An 18,596-nucleotide genomic window follows, 5' to 3' on the forward strand; every position below is an offset into this window, starting at 1 on the left:
TTTTGTTTTTAGTTTTTTAGGACAACAGTATCTCTAGCAGAAAAGATATCCAAAGATGCCTTTTAAATTGTAATGAAATCAGTGTTTTTGAAACTAATGTTGACAGCAGAGGTCAATGATTCATTTTAATTATTTAGCCTGACATGTTTACTGTCCCAAAATATTTTAAATGATTCTCAAAATAAGATACATTGTGTTCAAAGCGGGAAAAAGTTTTTGTTTTTGTATCCAAACATTTAAAAAGAACATATATTTTAAAACAGTAATCGCAATACTGTAAAACCGTGCTATTTTTACCCAAGATCATACCATCAGAATCTTATACCAGCCCATGCTTAGTGTGCAAAGAGTAACAAATGACCCGAGGAAATTAGAGGACTCTGAAATTATAACTTGATGCGGTCCCACTTTATATTAAGTGTCCTTAACTACTATGTACTTACATCAAAAAAATAAATACAATGTACTTACTGTGTTCATAATGTGTTTGAGAACACTTGTGGTGCTTTTGAGTTGGGATAGAGGTTGGGTTATGGACAGGTTTGGTGGCATGGGTAGGTTTAAGGGTGGGTTAAGATGTAAGGGATGGTCAACAGTGTATTTACAAATGTAACTACAAAAGTTAATTACAGATGTAATTACTTACATGTATTTAATCAAGCATAAAACACAGCAAATACATGTATTTACACAATAAGTACATTGTAACAAATTATTAGTTCCTATGTAAGTACATATTTGTTAAGGCCACTTAATATAAAGTGGGACCCTTGATGCATTTTAATAATGTTACTTTTTATGACCAAAACAAGACAAATTTATTCACAAAGTTATATTAAAATTTTAAAACAAAACACTTTTCAAAAACAAAGCATTTAAAAACTAAAATTTATTGCTGCATCTCTCCGGATCCCAGCCCATTATCTCTGCATGCTAGTCAGGAACTCTTACCGCTCCACTAAATCACTTGAAACCTCAACTCTATGTGGGGTTTAATATCTCTATTTGCTAATACCTTATCTTCGCTGAAGCTGTTCCAGAGCAATACATGAAAAATGACCACTAGGTATCACTGTAGAGAGGAGATTCGAAACGTTTCAAAGCTTCGACACATTTGCTTCGACTGTTTCAGTGTTTCATGAAGCCTCGCTCTGCCCGCCACTAGCTTTCAACAGTTTAATAGTTTAAGCATTAACAAGCTGTCAGAGCAAAGATCTCAGTCCCAAAATCCAATTTAAAAACATAAATAAAGAAGAAAAACAGCAGGCTACGGCCAACTGTTTATTAACAGACTTTTTCTTATAAATTCTAAAATATATTAATACAAAAAGTACCTTGCGTGCAGTCAAAAACAGCTTCTCTTTATGCAACATCGAAGCGGCTGTCCTTCAAAACCTCTATTTATTTCACACCCCCCATACAGACACACACGTGCGCATATATAGACTAAGAAATCAATAGCGCACCCTACAGCCACACACGCAAGCCAACACACAACTACATCATCCTGATCCTCAACGCCCTCAATTCTCCCCACCCATCAACCCATGTCAGATAGATGGAGGGTTAAAGCAAAAAACACAGCACACACTGTACATCTACAAATCATTCTCCACGCTTTATCATCTCAATCACTAATTAATGAAACGCCCTTTCACAGCACATTAATCCAAGCCGGCTGTGGAAGGAGAACTGGAATCAGCCTTACAGTCTATCCAATTGCGCGGATGGAGGAGGTGGTGGCGTGTGCTATCCTGTCATTTCTGTGCCGGGGCGGCTGGCGGGCAGGTACAGGGCTGACACATTGCTAACGTTTGATTGGTTCTGTGGGATGGCTTGAGGTGCCCGTGAGCATGATTAAAACACATGTTTGGCCCCTATGTCACACCGGCTATACCCACAGCTGTGGGGGCATGTATACCACCATGTGGCTCTGCATAGCAATTAGGATAATGGAAATTAATATAGGCGCTCGCTCTTGTTTTCTCTTTGGAAGAACGGTGATTGAACCACGCTGGACGTGATGTATAATTGTTTCCAGATTAATGTCACTTTAATCAGAGCTCTTTGAATGTGCACGTAAATAACGAAGCATTGATGTCCATAAAGGGATGATTGCCTTTTTTCCCTCCATCTCTCCTTCACTTTCTCTCTCTCTCTCTCTGTATCTCCCCTCAGGACCATCACAGTAAATGAACAAAAGTTTGTTGTAATTAGCCAGTAATTGGCTGCCCTCACTGGCAAGTTTCCAGCTCGGAGCATGCGTTAACTTGTGTTTTCATAAGCCGCTGTGTATTCTGCTGCAGATACGCAGCTCCGTCTAAGTTCTGGATCTCCCAGACATAACAGTGAGTGTGTGGAAAAACGAGACACCCGAGGAATTTAATCAGCACGCTCATTCTCTCTCACACACACAAGCTCTCAATCAGTTTCAACCACACACACTCATCCTCCATTCACACGTAAGAGTATCTTCCTTAAGAACATAATCCAGCTAATGAAGCCTCAGCATAACAGCGTTGTTATGCTTGTATTAAAAGGTGACCTTTTTATTTCGAATGATTCGATGTGACTTAGCATATGTAATGTTATGACACGCCACACAGGGTTTCTCCCAAAGCCTTGTCAGAAATCATTTCATTTAGCCACAGGAAGGAGATGATTGCTCTCGTACACACATGTGGATGATTCAGAGCTTATCCATACAGTACACACACACTCCCACCCCCCCTACTCTGGGCCATATAATATTTCACTCACACACCGAGGGGCTCAAGGATAATAGAGCTGATGTGATGACAATGTGAAACGTGAAATAGCAAACATACAGCGGGATTTTTGGCCCACATGTCAATCATCAGGATGCAATTTCCAATTAGCATTTGAGGCCCTGCTCGATCTGCTTTTCCAACGGTACTGTAAATCCCAGGATGCCCGTTCTGTTTACTTTATGCATTATGAGCAATAGTGTCATGCTTTTGAAAACTGATTTACTGGAGCGCTCGCTGAATATTGAGCAGGGAGAGTGAGTCGCTTTCTGTGAGTGTTGGTTTTTGTTTCGTTTCATAAATAGTGTCGCAGAGGATTGTGGAAGATACTGTTGGGCTTTTGGGAGACTTCAAAGTGGGCTAATATTGCTTTATTCATCAGGTTTTTGTAAAGGTGTACAATAAAAACACTTGCTGTAGGATTTACATTGAAACAATTGACATGGGTGAAAATTATTCTGTGACTATTTCTTTTTAAATAAAAGTTTCTTTTTTCTATCAGTTATATACAGGATAAATTAAGGTCTCCTGTAACTTCTAATCTTGTTTTAATTCCTTATTAATACTTTAGTGTTGTGATTTACCATGCTGGTGCACCTTCTATGTTCAGCCAACTCAAATGTTATCACTTGATTGAATAGGCCATATCAGTAATTATCAGCTTATAGAAATGGTCCAGTAGAGGCCTTCTGTGCCTACTAGAAGGTTCAGAAGGCTGTTATCATCCATTCACATGGTTAATCTGCTGTGGATTGCATACGAGTGTGGCCGGAATTTAACAAGAATTATTTATATTATTTATTAAATTTCCCATTATTGTAGTTTATTATTGTCTACCCCTACCCTAAACCCAACCATGTAAAAACAGATCTGGATCTGGAGTCTTCTCTATAAGTATAGCTGATTAACCACGAAAATTATTTATGTTATTTATTAAATTTCCTATTAATTATATTTTATTAACGTCTACCATGTAAAAACAGATCTGGATCTGGAGTCTTTTCTATTAATATAGCGGATTAACCACAAGAATTATTTATGTTATTTATTACATTTTTCTGATCAATTGTATTTTATTACCATCTACCCCTACCCCAACCCTAAACCCAACCCTCACAGTAATGTAAAAACAAATATTGAGTCTTTTTTATTAGTATAGCAGATTAACCACAAGAATTATTTATTACATTTCCCATTTATTGTATTTTATTCAGGGTGTCGGCAGGGTCTTAAAAAGTATTTAAAGTTGATGAATCAATTTTGAGAAAATAAAGGTCCTTAAAAGGTATTAAACAGTCTTAATCACGTTTTACAAGGTCTTATGCCTAGTTCAAGCTTTGTGCAAAGTGTTTGACTCCAAAAAAAAGCACAAATATGTTTGTTTTTTTCTCCTGATCTTAACTACAGCATGCAATTTTTATTTCATTTATTTATTTATTTATTTTATTTATTTATTTTTACGCGATTTGTTTGGGCCGGGGAACTTCCAAGTTCCTCCATCCGGGTGATGTCACGTAATTTTCAAAAAATGCGGAAAGGTGATGTGATGCTCTCCACATGTAGCGAAACCATAGAGTGAAACAGACAGCAATATTGGAAAATGTACGTTTGCGTACTCCTGGTTGGAGAAAGCGAGTTTAAACAGTGGCTGAAAACAACCGTGTAGTTTATTATTTCAAGTTTGTTTCTTCCAAGCTTATCTGAGTTCTGTTGCACGGTTGTGCACCATTGAGTAACTTTACTACAACTGTTTATTTTCAACTGTTTATTAAGTTTCAGGTTTTATACAGATTAGAACTTGAAGTGGGGATGAGGTCTTAAAATCTTCTGAGAAGCTTTTTAAAAAGTCTTAAAAAGGTATTGAAATTATCTTTAGGATTCCTGCATATACCCTGTTATTAATGTCTACCATGACCCCAACCCTGAACATCACAGTAATGTAAAAACAGAGCAGGACCTGGAGTCTTCTCAGTTAGTATACCTGATTAGTCATGTGAATGAATGATAACAGCCTTCAGAGCCTACTAGTAGGCGCAGAAGGCCCCTACTGCTCCGTATGTATCAGCTGATAACCACTGATAATGCCCATTCAATCGACTGATAACATTCGAATCGGGTGTTATGTTTGTACTCTTTGCCTACTCTGTCGTTAGAAAGAAATGACTGTATTCAAGCAGTGCTATGAAAGCCCTTGGTTTCTGTATGCTTCTGTTTCACTTTTCACACCTTTTTTTAATGTCCTCTTTCTCCTCCTTTTTCTTCTTCTTCTTGCTCCCCGTAAAGCTCACCCGGAGACGTATGTCCAAGGTACTGTGTCTTTTCTTCTTTTTCCTCTCTCTCTTTCTCTCTCCCTTGAGCTCTTGTGTCCCGGATTGAGGTCTTTATGACATTTTTATGGCGCATTAATAACCTCTTCTCTCTCTCTCTCCCCTCTTCGCGTCTGCTATTATTGTGATTCTTCATTGGCTTCTTTTTTTGGACTGTCAGAAATCCAATCCAATGTCCTCAGCGTTCTCCTTGGCTAATGTTCCAACTTCTGCAGAACCATACCCTTCCCCCCAAGCCCGTCCCGACTAAATCACCACATCTGTAGTTTAGCATTTGCTCAGTGTCCCAGAGTCGAGTTCATTCCGAAAGCAGACAGAGCTCCACAAAACCTGCATGCAAATAACGATCAGCCATGTTTATTTTGTAATGAACTACGAGCTGGCGGTGTAAATGGAGATCAGGAAAAGAGATACTAGCAGATTCTTGTTTACTGTTACTGAGGTGTTTTTGGAAATGATTTCACAGGGCTAAATCAGTGCTAAGCCAAGTGTGATTCCAGACTCGAAAACTGGCATATGGTGCATCAAAATGCCAAGAACTCTAACAAGGTTTTTTTTTTTTAAGCGCTACTTAAAACTCTTACGGGCTTACTTTGATACGTTTACTCCAAACATAAATATGCTCTGAACATGTTTCTCACTTGTTTTATCACATTCCATGTTGCTTTTTTTCGCACTCATACAATACTAAGCAGACGTTTCTCAGAATGCTATTTGTTCGTGCGCCGAGTAGCACAATATACACACCGTGGCAATCCTCCAGACGGAGTCGGCCAAAGTCAAAACAGCTCCCACTCCTCTTTCAACATCTCGCCTTTCTCCTTCTCAAAGCCCCTCTTTCCTTTCCACCTCCTCTTTATGGTCATTTGCTTCCTTTCTATCTCTCTTTCCTTTTTGTGTTTTGAATCGTCCTTCACTTGGACTCAAGTGCTCAGATTTTTTTTGTTCATTTTCTTTCCCGATTTTTCCTCCCTCCCGGCCCCATAATAGGAGAGAGGATAGGATTTAAAGGTAATGCATACCAAAGCCCCAGGGAGACTGTCACAAGCAATCACTCCGATGTCTCTCTGTGTCTTTCTTTCCTTCTATCTTGCTTTATTTCTCCCTCCTCTTTCACTTTTTTTGTCTTGAAGCACGATGTCAGCGTGTCTATGTTCTAGTCTCCTCACTGTATTTATTGTTGTCCTTTTATATCTGCCAAATTCATCATTGTTTGTCTTAAACAAGTTACACACGCATACACACACAACTACTGACAAACGCACACACACCTGTTGAGTTTTGTTTGGGAATCCTGTGGGTCCTGTCTCCATGCATCCCGCAGCCTGACCCCTGGTGTCTGTTAGCCTAGCTTCTCCCACAATCCTCCCCTTCCCTCCGCCTGGCCTCTCTCGCTTTCCTCTGATTCCGTCCGGCGGAATGTGACCTGGGCAGAAAGTATAGCGCTGGAGGCACACACTCTCTCGCCAGCTCAGACGTCCACCCTATACTTTATGCCACTGGGATTCTATGTGTGCCGTGGCTTCACATGGATGCCGCTGCTGATTTATTAGTCTCTCACCTCCTTCTACTCCTTCCTTTGATCTCTCCTCCTAAATTCAATTTCCTTTCTTTTAATTAATTTTCTTTAAATAAATTTTCATTTGGGTTCCTCGGTCTGTTCCTTTTTTTTCTTTCAGGCCTCACCTTGAGTTTTCTCACAAATTTATGCCATCCTTTTTTAAATTGATTGGTTGTGTCGAGAGAGCATCCGTTACGTCCATGTGAATCTACAGCCTCTGTGCATCTCACTAGGCCTGTTTCAAGTCTAGCGTCAGTCTGTGTTCACCTTAAACTTTACTTTCATTCACGACGATCTAAGTGTATCTCTGTTTGGATTTACCATTTGTGTTTGACAAGTCAAAGGCACATTATGACCTGCTCTGGCCACATATGATGATTATTAATGCCAGCAAAAGAGAGAATGTTGTCACAACTATAAAAACGCGTGCCTATCCATGCTTGTGTATGACGGCTCTGTCTGTCTCAACAGAGGGATGCCCAGGTCTGTGCAACAGTAATGGCCGCTGCACGCTGGATCAGAATGGCTGGCATTGTGTCTGCCAACCAGGCTGGAGAGGGGCTGGCTGTGACGTTGCTATGGAGACGCTCTGCGCAGATGGCAAGGACAATGAAGGAGGTGAGGTCACCGGTGACTGGACGCATGAATGGTTTCATATTTCAATTGCACAAAAATGCATATCAGAAAGTGTATGTTAATATCATATGAATATTTGTCAGTGATTATCATGCTAAAAATGCTAAAATGTGCTAATTTAATTCTGAAACCAAGTCATGATAAGCTTAAACAGGTCTGTACTACACCAATCTGTCCTAAAAACATACTCAAGTTGTTACAGGTACATAAAATTTAGCATCGTACAATACTTTTAGTTTGAAACTCACTTTACTATTCACTTAAAGTGTGTCTTGCACATTATGAATGTATATAGTATGAATGAAATTTGGATGTACAGTGGTCCCTCACTAATGCAGTTCTTTTTTTCACGACCTCACAGTTTCACCGATTGTTTTTGTGTGAGTTGATATGCTTTTTTTTTTACAGCGCATTGTGTTTTGCGTTCTGATTAGCGCATTGTGTTCTGCATCCTGATTGGCTGTAGACCATTGTTCTGCACCGTCAAAGGCACCTGTGGTAGCACCCAAAAGGCAGAGGAAGATGCTAACCATCGCACAAGTTGAACTTCTGGGCATGCTAAAGAAAGAAAGAAGTTACATGGCTGTAGGGCATCATTGCAGATTAAATAAATTAAGATCAACTAGTTTTGATCTTAGGTTTCATTCTATAATACTGGACTTATTTTCCACGAAGGTTTGAACTTTAAACAAGAGAGAAAAGAGTGAAAATGTTTATGCCTGTCTGTGAAAAGTGTATAAAGTGTGTAGTGAGGGGTTTCACAGCCTTAAAATATTTTTAATAATTGTAAAAAGTGAAGCTGACTACATCGTTAATTTCGTCTATTGCGGATAACTCCTGCAAATAAAAAGGGACCACTGTACTACATCCGCCATGTTGTTCACATGATGTGAGCAGTGTTAGTTTTGCCTCTTTTAACTTCAGTGCAGTATTTTGTTGTGGAAAGTAAAAACACTTTGTAATTGCTTGATAAAAACTAACATTTTACTATGAATGCTAAGAATAAACTACTTGAGTCAGAAACGGTTTAATGATTGCAGAATACAGGGTTCATCAGGTCATGGAAAACCTGGAAAAGTCCTGGAATTTTGACATGGCATTTTCCAGGCCTGGAAAAGTTTTGAAAAAACAGAAAAACCCACTAAGTTTTGGAAAAGTCAAGGAAAACAGATATCTGTATACTTGAATATCGATCAATGACCTCTTTTCTGTCTTTGGCTAATCACATACTTTCACATTATAATTGGGTTTAAGCATTATCTAAAGCAATTTTACATAGATATAAATATAAATTGAACTAAATAGATTGTTGCTTGTTTTACTATATGCTGAAATTTGAACATGCATTGTTTTTCTTTTACCACGCATATGTAAACATCACATGAAACATTAGGTCATGACAATGTACTTCAAAGTCTTTGGAATTATAGTAGTAAAAATGTGTATGAACCTGGATATACTATGGAAGTAGACATGATTTGACACAGTGACATTGTTTCTCACTGTCTTATCACACATCCTTCAGCCTATCAGAATGTAGCACATTAAGGCATGACCCTAAAACCACAGACGAGTAAATCTCAAAACTCGAGTTTAGCTTAGTGTCTGGAGGTCTTTCTTCTTGTCTTGACAGATATCAGGGGAGACCGACTCTGAATACCAGAGCATCTCTCTTTGCTTACATTTAACAAAAATGACAGGCCTGCTCACGGGGCCAGCAGCTGTAAATCCTTCTCCACTGATCCTGCATTCAGGGCGCGTGTGTTTGGAAATAGAACTTTTTGGGACATGTGAGGTTCGAAAGTCCGGTATGAGGTTTCGTCCTCGCGAAAGCCAAGAAATCTTCTCCACAGAGGTGAATACGTGAACTTCTAAACACAGCACAATTCCAGAGTATTTGAGGAGATTATTTTTCTAGTTGGAGATAATGCGGTCTGTAACATCATAAATCTGAAGGATTTACAGTCCTCTGGAAGCCTGACAAAAGGCTTTGAAGTTTTTCCAAAGCGGAAAGAAAAATATACAGTAAGGTTATGATATATTCTCAGCCGTACAGTAATCGTGCCACGTATTGCAGGTTTCTTTGAATCTGGCTCCTTTTGAATAGCCATTACAGAGAGGTACTGTAAAAAAGATGAGGGCGTATAGTTCTGTACATAAACAAATATAAAAAAAGAAATACATTTCTCCTTAAATACATATACATGTCCAAAGATCCCATTACATGACCTCTGTTTTGTGTGACCTCAGCAAGCTATGTTAACAGATTTTGCTCTCTCTTGAGGAACCTTTTCATGTGCGTGTTGACTTTGGCCGTTGCGGACCGGATTTGAAGCAGTGTGAGAGTTACGAGAGGTCCAGATCTCACATGAAGTTGCGTGGTGCTTTTGGCAGGGGGTGCCGGGACACTCGTAAGGCAAAACAAACAGTCAGACACTCTGTCTCGATCTCACTAGAGCGGTGTCAGCTCAGGGTGCTGTAAAAAAAGAATTGGCCTCATACTGATTAGCGCAACACAAGCGTGTGTTTGCGTGTGCGTGTGTGTTTGCACATGTGTTCTTTTACAACCCCCCTGTGACGGCGTGCCAGATGTACACAGGGCTTTTTATAAACTAGCTGAGATGGATGGCAGAGGTTTATGGCACTTACCTGCGGGAGATCAGATCACATTTCCACACAAAGCATTAACCAGGTGTTTACTGATAGAGGCAAGACAATGTGAAAGAAGCAGGAGAGGATATTGCTGTCATGTCTTTGACCCCAAAGGTGACAGAACAAATGGGTGGACGGTGTATCAAACATAGACTTAAAAACGTTTCACTTCTCTCACACTATAGGACAGCAGTCAGGATATATTGTAAGACTCTTTAACACGTAGCACCTCATAATTTTTATGTGCTTTGTTAAGTTAGGTGTGTGTCTGTGTGTCCAGATGGCCTGGTAGACTGTATGGATCCAGACTGTTGCCTTCAGAGCTCGTGTCAGACTCAACCCTTCTGCCGTGGCTCTCCCGACCCCATCGACATCATCAGCCAGAACCAACCCGCAAGCCCTCAGCAAGCCGCCCAGTCATTCTATCAGCAAATCAGCTTCCTCACTGGCCCAGAGAGCACGCATGTCATTAATGGAGAAAACCCCTTTAACAGAAGGTAGGATTGAGCAGTCCTTCACAGTTTTGAGGTGCATTGAATGTTGTTGTGCAAAGTTCAATAAGGAATAAAAGTAAAACCAGATTAAACTTTTTCTATTAGATCAGTTAGAATGGAGAGCAAATTATGGACATATTAGTAATAGTTGCATCAATTGGAATAGTTTAGCCAAACATGTAAATTCTGCCATCATTTACATCTCCTCCACTTGTTCTAATGCCCAATCCCTATTTTACCCATTAGCCGTTCCCTTTACCCCTCGTTTTGCGCGTTCATGTGAAGGGGTAGGGGTGTACTAATTCTCTTTAGCTTAAAGGGGTAGGGCTAAGGGAAAGGGCTAGATACCCTTTGAAAGGGAGATTTTTCAGGACCATACTCGAAACAAAGGGTACGAAAATTTCCCAGAATACAGCAGCCACAACAGCAGGATCGATGCACCTGGAAGTCAGGAGACGCATAATTAGTATTTTTTTGTCATAATTATGAATTTTTACAACAAACAAGAACATTCATTTATTCCTTTTCTTGTCGGCTTAGTCCCTTTCAAACAAGCACATGTTTCAATATATTTATAATGGTGTTTGTGTTTTACCGTCATGCTTAAAAAAAAAAAAAAAAAAAACCTTAAAATAAAAAGCGCTAAATTTCACTATCTGTAATCCATAATAATAACTCCTGTACAGCAGTCCCACAACACACTTTCACATCTGACACTCATGACACTTGAATCCCCTGTCAGAAATTTTAAATGGCTGGGAATTAGCTTTTTACATTGTCTGCTATAATGTTAATGTTGTTTTCTTGTGTTAACATAGATGAATATGGATACTGTGTAAATGCACGGTATATTTACAGTCTTATTGCCACATTAGATCGTTATGATAACATGATATCATAGCCTTCAGTGGTTTCCTGAACATAAATACATAAAAGCATAAATACCAAAGCAGGCGCGATCGTCTGATCTCATATGAAGTGAGATCACGATGACATACATATGATGACTTGTGCAGGTGCTGTTGTGGTGTCCCATTTCTTAGGGGTAAATTTTAAAGCCTTTTCCCTTCACACTCTGTTTCAAGGGCCAAGGAAAAGGTGAAGGGGTAAGGGTACAAAAATAGAGTTGGAAATGAGCGAAAGTCTGCTTGACTTTATAACGTTAAACACAAACAAAGTTGTTGGGAATGGGTAGCCATTAGCTATGTTTTCATCCAAATATGCAAATTAACTTTATGTGCAAAACTGAAATACCGCATAAAAGATATAGCAGTTTCCATCCAACAAGTCAAAGAAAATAAAATCATCACTTCCTGATTAACTGGTATCAGGAAATATCAACAGGAAAAAAAGGAATTTGCCTTAATAAATGACTTGCGCCTCAGAAGACAAATTCTGACACGCAATGAACAACGTGGTGCTGTTTGAAGGTGTGGAACGCGGAGCACAGATGCTCCAAAATGCACATAAAAATAAGTGGATTGAAACATAGCTAATGACTTCCATTATATTAATGTCCTATAATGGATGTCAAAGGCTATAAGTGGTTTTAGAAATTTCTTGAAAATATCTTGTTTAATGGGAAAAAGCACTCATAAGTTTCTGAAATTACCTCAGTGAATTAAATGTGAGTAAATGTTAGTTTTTGGGGTGAATTGTGCATTTATTATATCATGATCATTTAATGTTTGATGATAAATATTGAACACGTTAAGTAAAACACACACAATTTATCATATTTGTGGTGAGGCTAGTGAAAATATTGTCAGAGCAATAAAAAAATCTGCTGACCTAGCTGAAATGTATTCTGAACATCTAACAATTAAACAATTGTGTGTGTTTAAATTCAGTGAGTGAAATTGATTGGCTGACCCAATGTTAAATGTTTTGTTATAATCAGCTTGCCAGCAAGCATGTGCGGTAACCATCAGTCAGAAAATATATATAATGCATAAAAATTACTCCCTACAATTGCTCCTAACAGCCCTCTTTAAGACTTCATACAGTTGCCATGGAAACAGATGTGCTGACAAAACCTCATAAGAACTGTGTGACCCGGGCTACAGAGGGAAAGATTTTCTGAAGTTGCATTAAAGTGTAATTTACAAATTATGCGCCTCGATTTGCATTGTGTATAGGAGAGCACCATAACGGTTATGTGAAAGAGATGTTAGATCTGATAATGGACGCTTGAATAGGCAGTGCTAATAATTAAGCTGTCACATCTAGAGCGTGGGTTTGTCCGAAGCATCTTCTCTCTGTTTGCTTGAATGGATATAATCATTTTCACTTGTCATGGTCAGCTGCCGCCAGGGCTGTGTTTTACCTTACACATTCCTTTGCTCTATCAATTAGCCACCTGTTGCTATTTCAAGCCCCTTCTTTTTTTAATGCCGTTAATGAAATTTCCTCTCATTGTGTCTGACCAGGATTCATTCGGTGTGTAAGGTAATATCTGTGGAAACAAGCTGACTGATCTTCTGAGACACCACAAATGCTCGCAGTCACGTTTCAATCTGACTGATGCGTGATAATAATGCAATAATGATCAGTTTGTTTATCTCTTCCCCTGCCTTCAGCGCGTAACTCAATGCACATGTTCTGTTAAGATGGAAATCGCGTTCAAGTTAGCTTGATTACACTCAAAAATTGCTTGGCAACTGTGATTCGGCCATGACAGATAACACGATTAACTACAACAAAGAGTTTAATAGAGCCAATGCCGGTGCCCCATATGTGAGGACATTAAACCTTTAAGTACCTCTGTGGCAAGATAAAAAACTGATCTGATAAGGCGAGGTGTAGACTAATGTGATTTAAAAATAAATGCACAAAACCACGCGGAGCACATCTGCACTGAATATCGGTCATTTTGGCTGGAAAGTTTGTTCGGCAGTCATCGAATGTAACACAAACCATGTGTACCAGACTCCCTCATCCTCCCAGCTCATGATAAAATAGAATAATCGCCTGCTAAATAATATAAATGTTTAAGTAAACAGTGTAGTCTCTGCTTTTTGTATTCATTCTGTTCCGTTTGGATCGATTTGTCAGCTTTTATCCTGATCTGCTTTTTGTTTTAAAAGACAAATGGGGATAAAGGACAGAACACACACACTCGCATTCACACATACACACTCACATATAAATATATATATATATTTAGGCTGGCCGTAGAAAGGGTGTTACTGTGGTTATATATATCTTCACATTCTGCCCTCTGAGTACAGAAGGTTTCAATGAAGAAACCGTTTCACTAAGAAACAGTTGCTGTTTATGTGTATCTTCAGGGTAACTACCTATTGATTCACAGCATAAACATTGTAAAACAACATGCCACTGGAGCAAAAGTGCCAGCTCTTCAATTTTCCGGAATTAAGTATCTGTCACATACCCTATGCATCCCAGCCGCCTCTCTGCAGATGTTTCTTCTGTGTCATCTTCAGCCGTCCGTTCACTTATACGCCTGGCTCAGCAAACCCCTGCCTGTGTACATGAAAATGTCTTGTTTTCATTTTGCTACATGCTTCCCAGCACTAAGGGGCCCTTTAAGCAGATTAAGCTTCTGCGTGGTGCATGCTGGCAAAATGGAAGGTGTTTTAAGCAGTGAGATTTAGATGGAAAACAACTGGAGCATTGAGCGGGTCAGCGGTCCAGAGAAGCATAGAAGACCGCATCTGTGTGACCCTTTTAAGAATGAAGAGAATAACCTTGAGCACCTTGGTAGATGTCCACCTGCATCCAGCCATAATCCTTCTGAAGGTTACTCTTTGAGGGAGCAGAATGGGCAGAGACGAAATCAAAAATCATTTGTTTGACTGTTTTGATTTAGATTTTCGTTTTTTTTTTTTTTTTTTGTCTTTTTCAGTTTTGTTTATTTTATTAATTATCATAAATATTGGAAATAGCCTTTATAATTTTACCTGTAAAAATGCCATCTGCATACATTTTGCTCAGAAATGTATTTTTATTGAAATTTTATTGAATAATTTTAATATATTTAATTATCCTTAAAAACTGGAGAATTAACACTTTGCATGTTTTCTGCTGCATTCATTCTTCAATGGCGATGGGACCACGCCAAAATTCATCCCGCCACAGCTACAATACAGCTTTTCATTCAAAACCTTCAGTTGTTGCTATTTTTTATAGTGATATATAATTGTACCAAAACTTATTAAAATGTAAGTGAATTATAGCAGAGCAAACTTTTCTGTAATCTGCTATGTGTTATTTGTTTACCCCTATAAGGTTTACATGCTGACTGACTGACAGGGCTGCGTGACGCCAGCAAACATGACGTAGCTTTCAGTTATGATGAACATAATTATACTTTATTTATAGATAAAGGTCTGTGGTTCTGCATGCAAAGACTTTATCTTGCTGGCGTTTATGGCCGTTTCACTTTACTTCAGGAAGCATCGATACCATTCTGTACGTCTGTTGGAGACATTCATAAATATTCCTATCAAATCTAATAAATACTGGAGACATACTCGTTACATAAACGCGAGAAGTTTTGAGCACAAACAGAGGAAATCGTCGCACAAGCAAAGAGATTTGCATGCTCGTATTACATGAATACGATCTCGACATGATAATAGGAAGATCTGTGTAAAAGGCCTGCCACCACAGCTGGAAAAAAAATCCTAGAGGAAACACTGCTTAGGCCAAAAAAATCCATAATGTCCTGATTGAAACCTATTAAATCGACATATTTATATTCACCCCAGTGCTATTTTACAACAGTATAAAATTATGTCATGTTAATAAGCTTGTAAAAAAATACTTTTTTTTTCCATTTTGGCCCTCTAATTACTGTTCTATAAGCATTCACAAGGGTTAAATTCTGTACTGCTTTCTACTGTAATTTACCCGATCAACCTGGGGTGCGTTTCCAAAAACCATCATTAACCAACTAAGGTCGCAAGTTCCATCTTTATAAACATTTCCCAAATCCATCGTTCCAGTAAACATTCACAAACTGCATAGCAAACTTGTAAGCTTGCAATTACACCTGCACAGCTGTAGTTAGAAGCATAGTTCCTGGTTGTGTTCTATTCCTAGTTATCCTCCCTATGCCCTATTCATTTAGAAGATTCCAACATTTAAAATTAAAATGATTAAGAAAAGTATGAAAGTCATCTCTCTTAGGTGTAATTTGCTTTCAAAGTATTTTTACAGTTCAGTTTTAGCGATCAGCATGTTGACAATTGTGTTCCCTTCACAGTGCACTTTGAAAACATGAAATGTCATTTTGAATGTGGTCATGGCTCATAATAATAAATCTATAGGTGTTAAAAGCGGAAATTACACACTATGCCTTTAAAGCTTGCGAAAACAAAAACATATAGTATATTTTAATGATTTTTATTTATAGTAGGTTATTTATTAGGAATTTTCACTAAAGGACATTGGCCTGTAAGAAGATTTCTGCAGTGGTTTGAATGTGTCAAATTGTAAAAGTAGACTTTCACAAAAAAATAAATAAATAAATAAATAATAATAATAATAATAATAATAATAATAATAAATCAAAGAAAATAAGTAGGATTTTTTTATTCTAATTAAATAGAATTACAAATAGAATTGTAAATTACAACCATTAGCAATTTATATATGAGATTAAAATATGTATTAGCTAGTTCATGTTTTAGAATAGAATGTGGAATATTTCCAATAATATTTGTAAAGGAAACATACTGTAAGCCCTAGATATGCTGTTTACATATATTTCAATTAATATGGAAACAAATATTGGATTTTTTGAATTGCATGTGCTTGTAAAACAACAATCTGGAGAAAAGTTCATTGGATTTTTCTTTAAAGAAGTAGTTACTCCACCCCATTTACAGTGCCATTATAGACATTTTACATTATAACTAACGTGGTTCAAAAAATGGATTTGCGACAGAGAAATTACGGTTTTGGAAAACACTTATCACTACATCATTCTTTTGCCAAACAATGTATTGTACTTTGATAGTTCAGCCACGAGTTATGTTGTTGTTTGGTAAACACACCCCTGGGCAATACATTTTTGGAACCACCAAAATTGTTAATAAAAACGACTTTTGAAAAAAAAAAATTATTTAACTTTAGATTTAAGCACACATTGTTTTATTAAAACTTTTTTGTTTTTATACTTGCTAGACTTTTTATTAACTTTAACAAAAATAGTTGCTTTGATCATTATAATAGTTGTAGTACACAACATCCATGTTTTTCACCATGGTGCGAACACAGAGCATGTGGAAGACATGCAAGACAATTAGTCGAGTGATGTTTGTGTTCAGGCCAAAAGAGAGAGAGAAATACAGCCCTGAGGAGGGTGAATTACAGCACGCTTTTAGGACACTCAGCTAACGTTAGACAACTTTGTTTATTATCTCACACAAAGCAAATGGGCTTTCTGAGTTACGGTCACGTCATGACCAATGGCAGCTTATTTATGGAATGTTTACCTGTGCATGTGACCCGAGGGTCATTTCCACACATCCTTTAACCCAGCTCCAAGTGAGGGGCAAAACCACCCTTTGATTCAGTGCAGCGCAGCTGATTAGGCTTCTAGAAAAGCAGTAATGACCTGGAAAATCAGCCAATAAGTAGAGCGAGGTGTCCTCAGCACTGCAGTGAAGTGACTTTCTGCTTTCCTGCCATTGATTAACAGCTGAAGCAGATCTCTCCTGCCCATCTCACCCAAAACAATCCAGGCTCTGATTCTCTCGGTTGCTTTGCTATTTTGTTAGAAGTGCGATTGATCTAATTAATGAATTAAATTTGCCAACTGATGTCAAATTAATTACAATTGATTTGATATATCAATATGTGCAGAGAAATAAGAAGATTCAGGTCATTTATGTATTATTAAAACAGATTTTAATAATAGATTTATCTCTGTACACATGCAGACTTTGGTCATTTCAACTTACTTTAACATCTTACAGTTTAAACTGGTATTTCACTCAAAAAAATGTAATTTACTCATCCTTGGGCTATTCTAGATGGTGTATTTTTTCTTCAGTTTAACATTAAAGATCTATACCTTTTAACCATAGTTCTTGGTGATTTATATTACACGAGTTAAAGCATATATATGTACAGGCTAGCGAAATTAATACCTATGACTTTTGATTTTACATTAAAGTCTTCTGTGAAAGAAACTACTTTCAGCTATATTCTGTTGGGTCAGTTGTTTTAAATTGACAGCCTATTTTGTGCAATTCGAAAGATAAGCGCTTATTCAGAAAAGTCACGGAGAATGCAGTGTTCACAAGTATTCATAAGTATTCATAGGTATTCATTCCCCTGCGGGAAGGTTGCCGTTTTCAAACAGCTCTTTGCCCACATCGATCCTCATGAAGCTCCTCGAAGGAAAAGCAGCCTTGGGAATTAAAGACATAAGAATCCCACAGCAGCCTTTAAGGGACTGAATTATGGCCGTCTACAGAGACAGGGGCACAAGAGTCACATAAATAAGTGTAGAGTGAGAGTGAGAGAGAGAGGCAGACTTTGTGTGCTTTCTAGTTATTTACAGTGGATTAGACATTTTAACATTGCAGTGAAAGCTTAGTGAATCCATGTTCAGTCATGCTGTAAATCATATTAATGGTGTGTGTGGGGGTTTCTCACCAACTGTTTGTGTTTGTTTTGCAGCCTGGTGTCCATTATAAGAGGGCAGGTGCTCACTGCAGATGGCACACCTCTGATTGGAGTCAACGTGTCCTTTGTGCACTATCCAGACCACGGATACACCATCACACGACAGGACGGCATGTAGGTTGAAAACACAAGCAGACATGCATCCATACTGTTCCTGTCCTTGAACATCACAATACAGCACAGGGTACAGATGTCACCAAAACCATCTGTTTAGTTACGTCTGGTATTTATGCATAAAATATACATAAGCTTTGATGGAATACGCACTCTTTTATGGCTCCACAACAGTTTGTGAGCGTGTGTGTGTGTTTTACAGCACGCTATCTTATCTACCAAGATCATCTCATGAAAATGTCAGCCATTGCTTCAGGAAGCAGTGCTTTAGCAAACAGCCTGTTTAAAATGCATTGAATTTACAAGGGTGGAATCAATCAGCCAATGGCCCGCACTTTCCCACACTGTTAAACCAGTCGCAGCATTATTAAGAAGCTGCAGC

The 18,596-nt window shown here is 38.2% G+C and overlaps 1 protein-coding gene across 49 annotated transcripts in view; it reads left to right on the forward strand.

The window, feature by feature from the left end:
• Positions 1 to 18,596, forward strand: part of tenm3 (teneurin transmembrane protein 3) — a 421,902-nt gene that overhangs the window by 356,389 nt on the left and 46,917 nt on the right. For 23 of the 49 annotated variants that reach the window (XM_073954775.1, XM_073954819.1, XM_073905874.1 and 20 more), the window contains 3 exons: positions 7,128 to 7,274; positions 10,225 to 10,441; positions 18,095 to 18,214. In XM_073954775.1, the coding sequence (XP_073810876.1) occupies positions 7,128 to 7,274; positions 10,225 to 10,441; positions 18,095 to 18,214 (484 nt within the window). Of the gene's footprint in view, positions 1 to 5,051; positions 5,076 to 6,085; positions 6,107 to 7,127; positions 7,275 to 10,224; positions 10,442 to 18,094; positions 18,215 to 18,596 lie in introns of all 49 variants that reach the window. The other 26 variants (XM_068221974.2, XM_068222090.2, XM_073954574.1 and 23 more) reach the window with 2 other exon arrangements.

This window comes from Danio rerio, chromosome 1, assembly GCF_049306965.1.
Source record: "Danio rerio strain Tuebingen ecotype United States chromosome 1, GRCz12tu, whole genome shotgun sequence".
Classification (NCBI taxonomy): domain Eukaryota; kingdom Metazoa; phylum Chordata; class Actinopteri; order Cypriniformes; family Danionidae; genus Danio; species Danio rerio.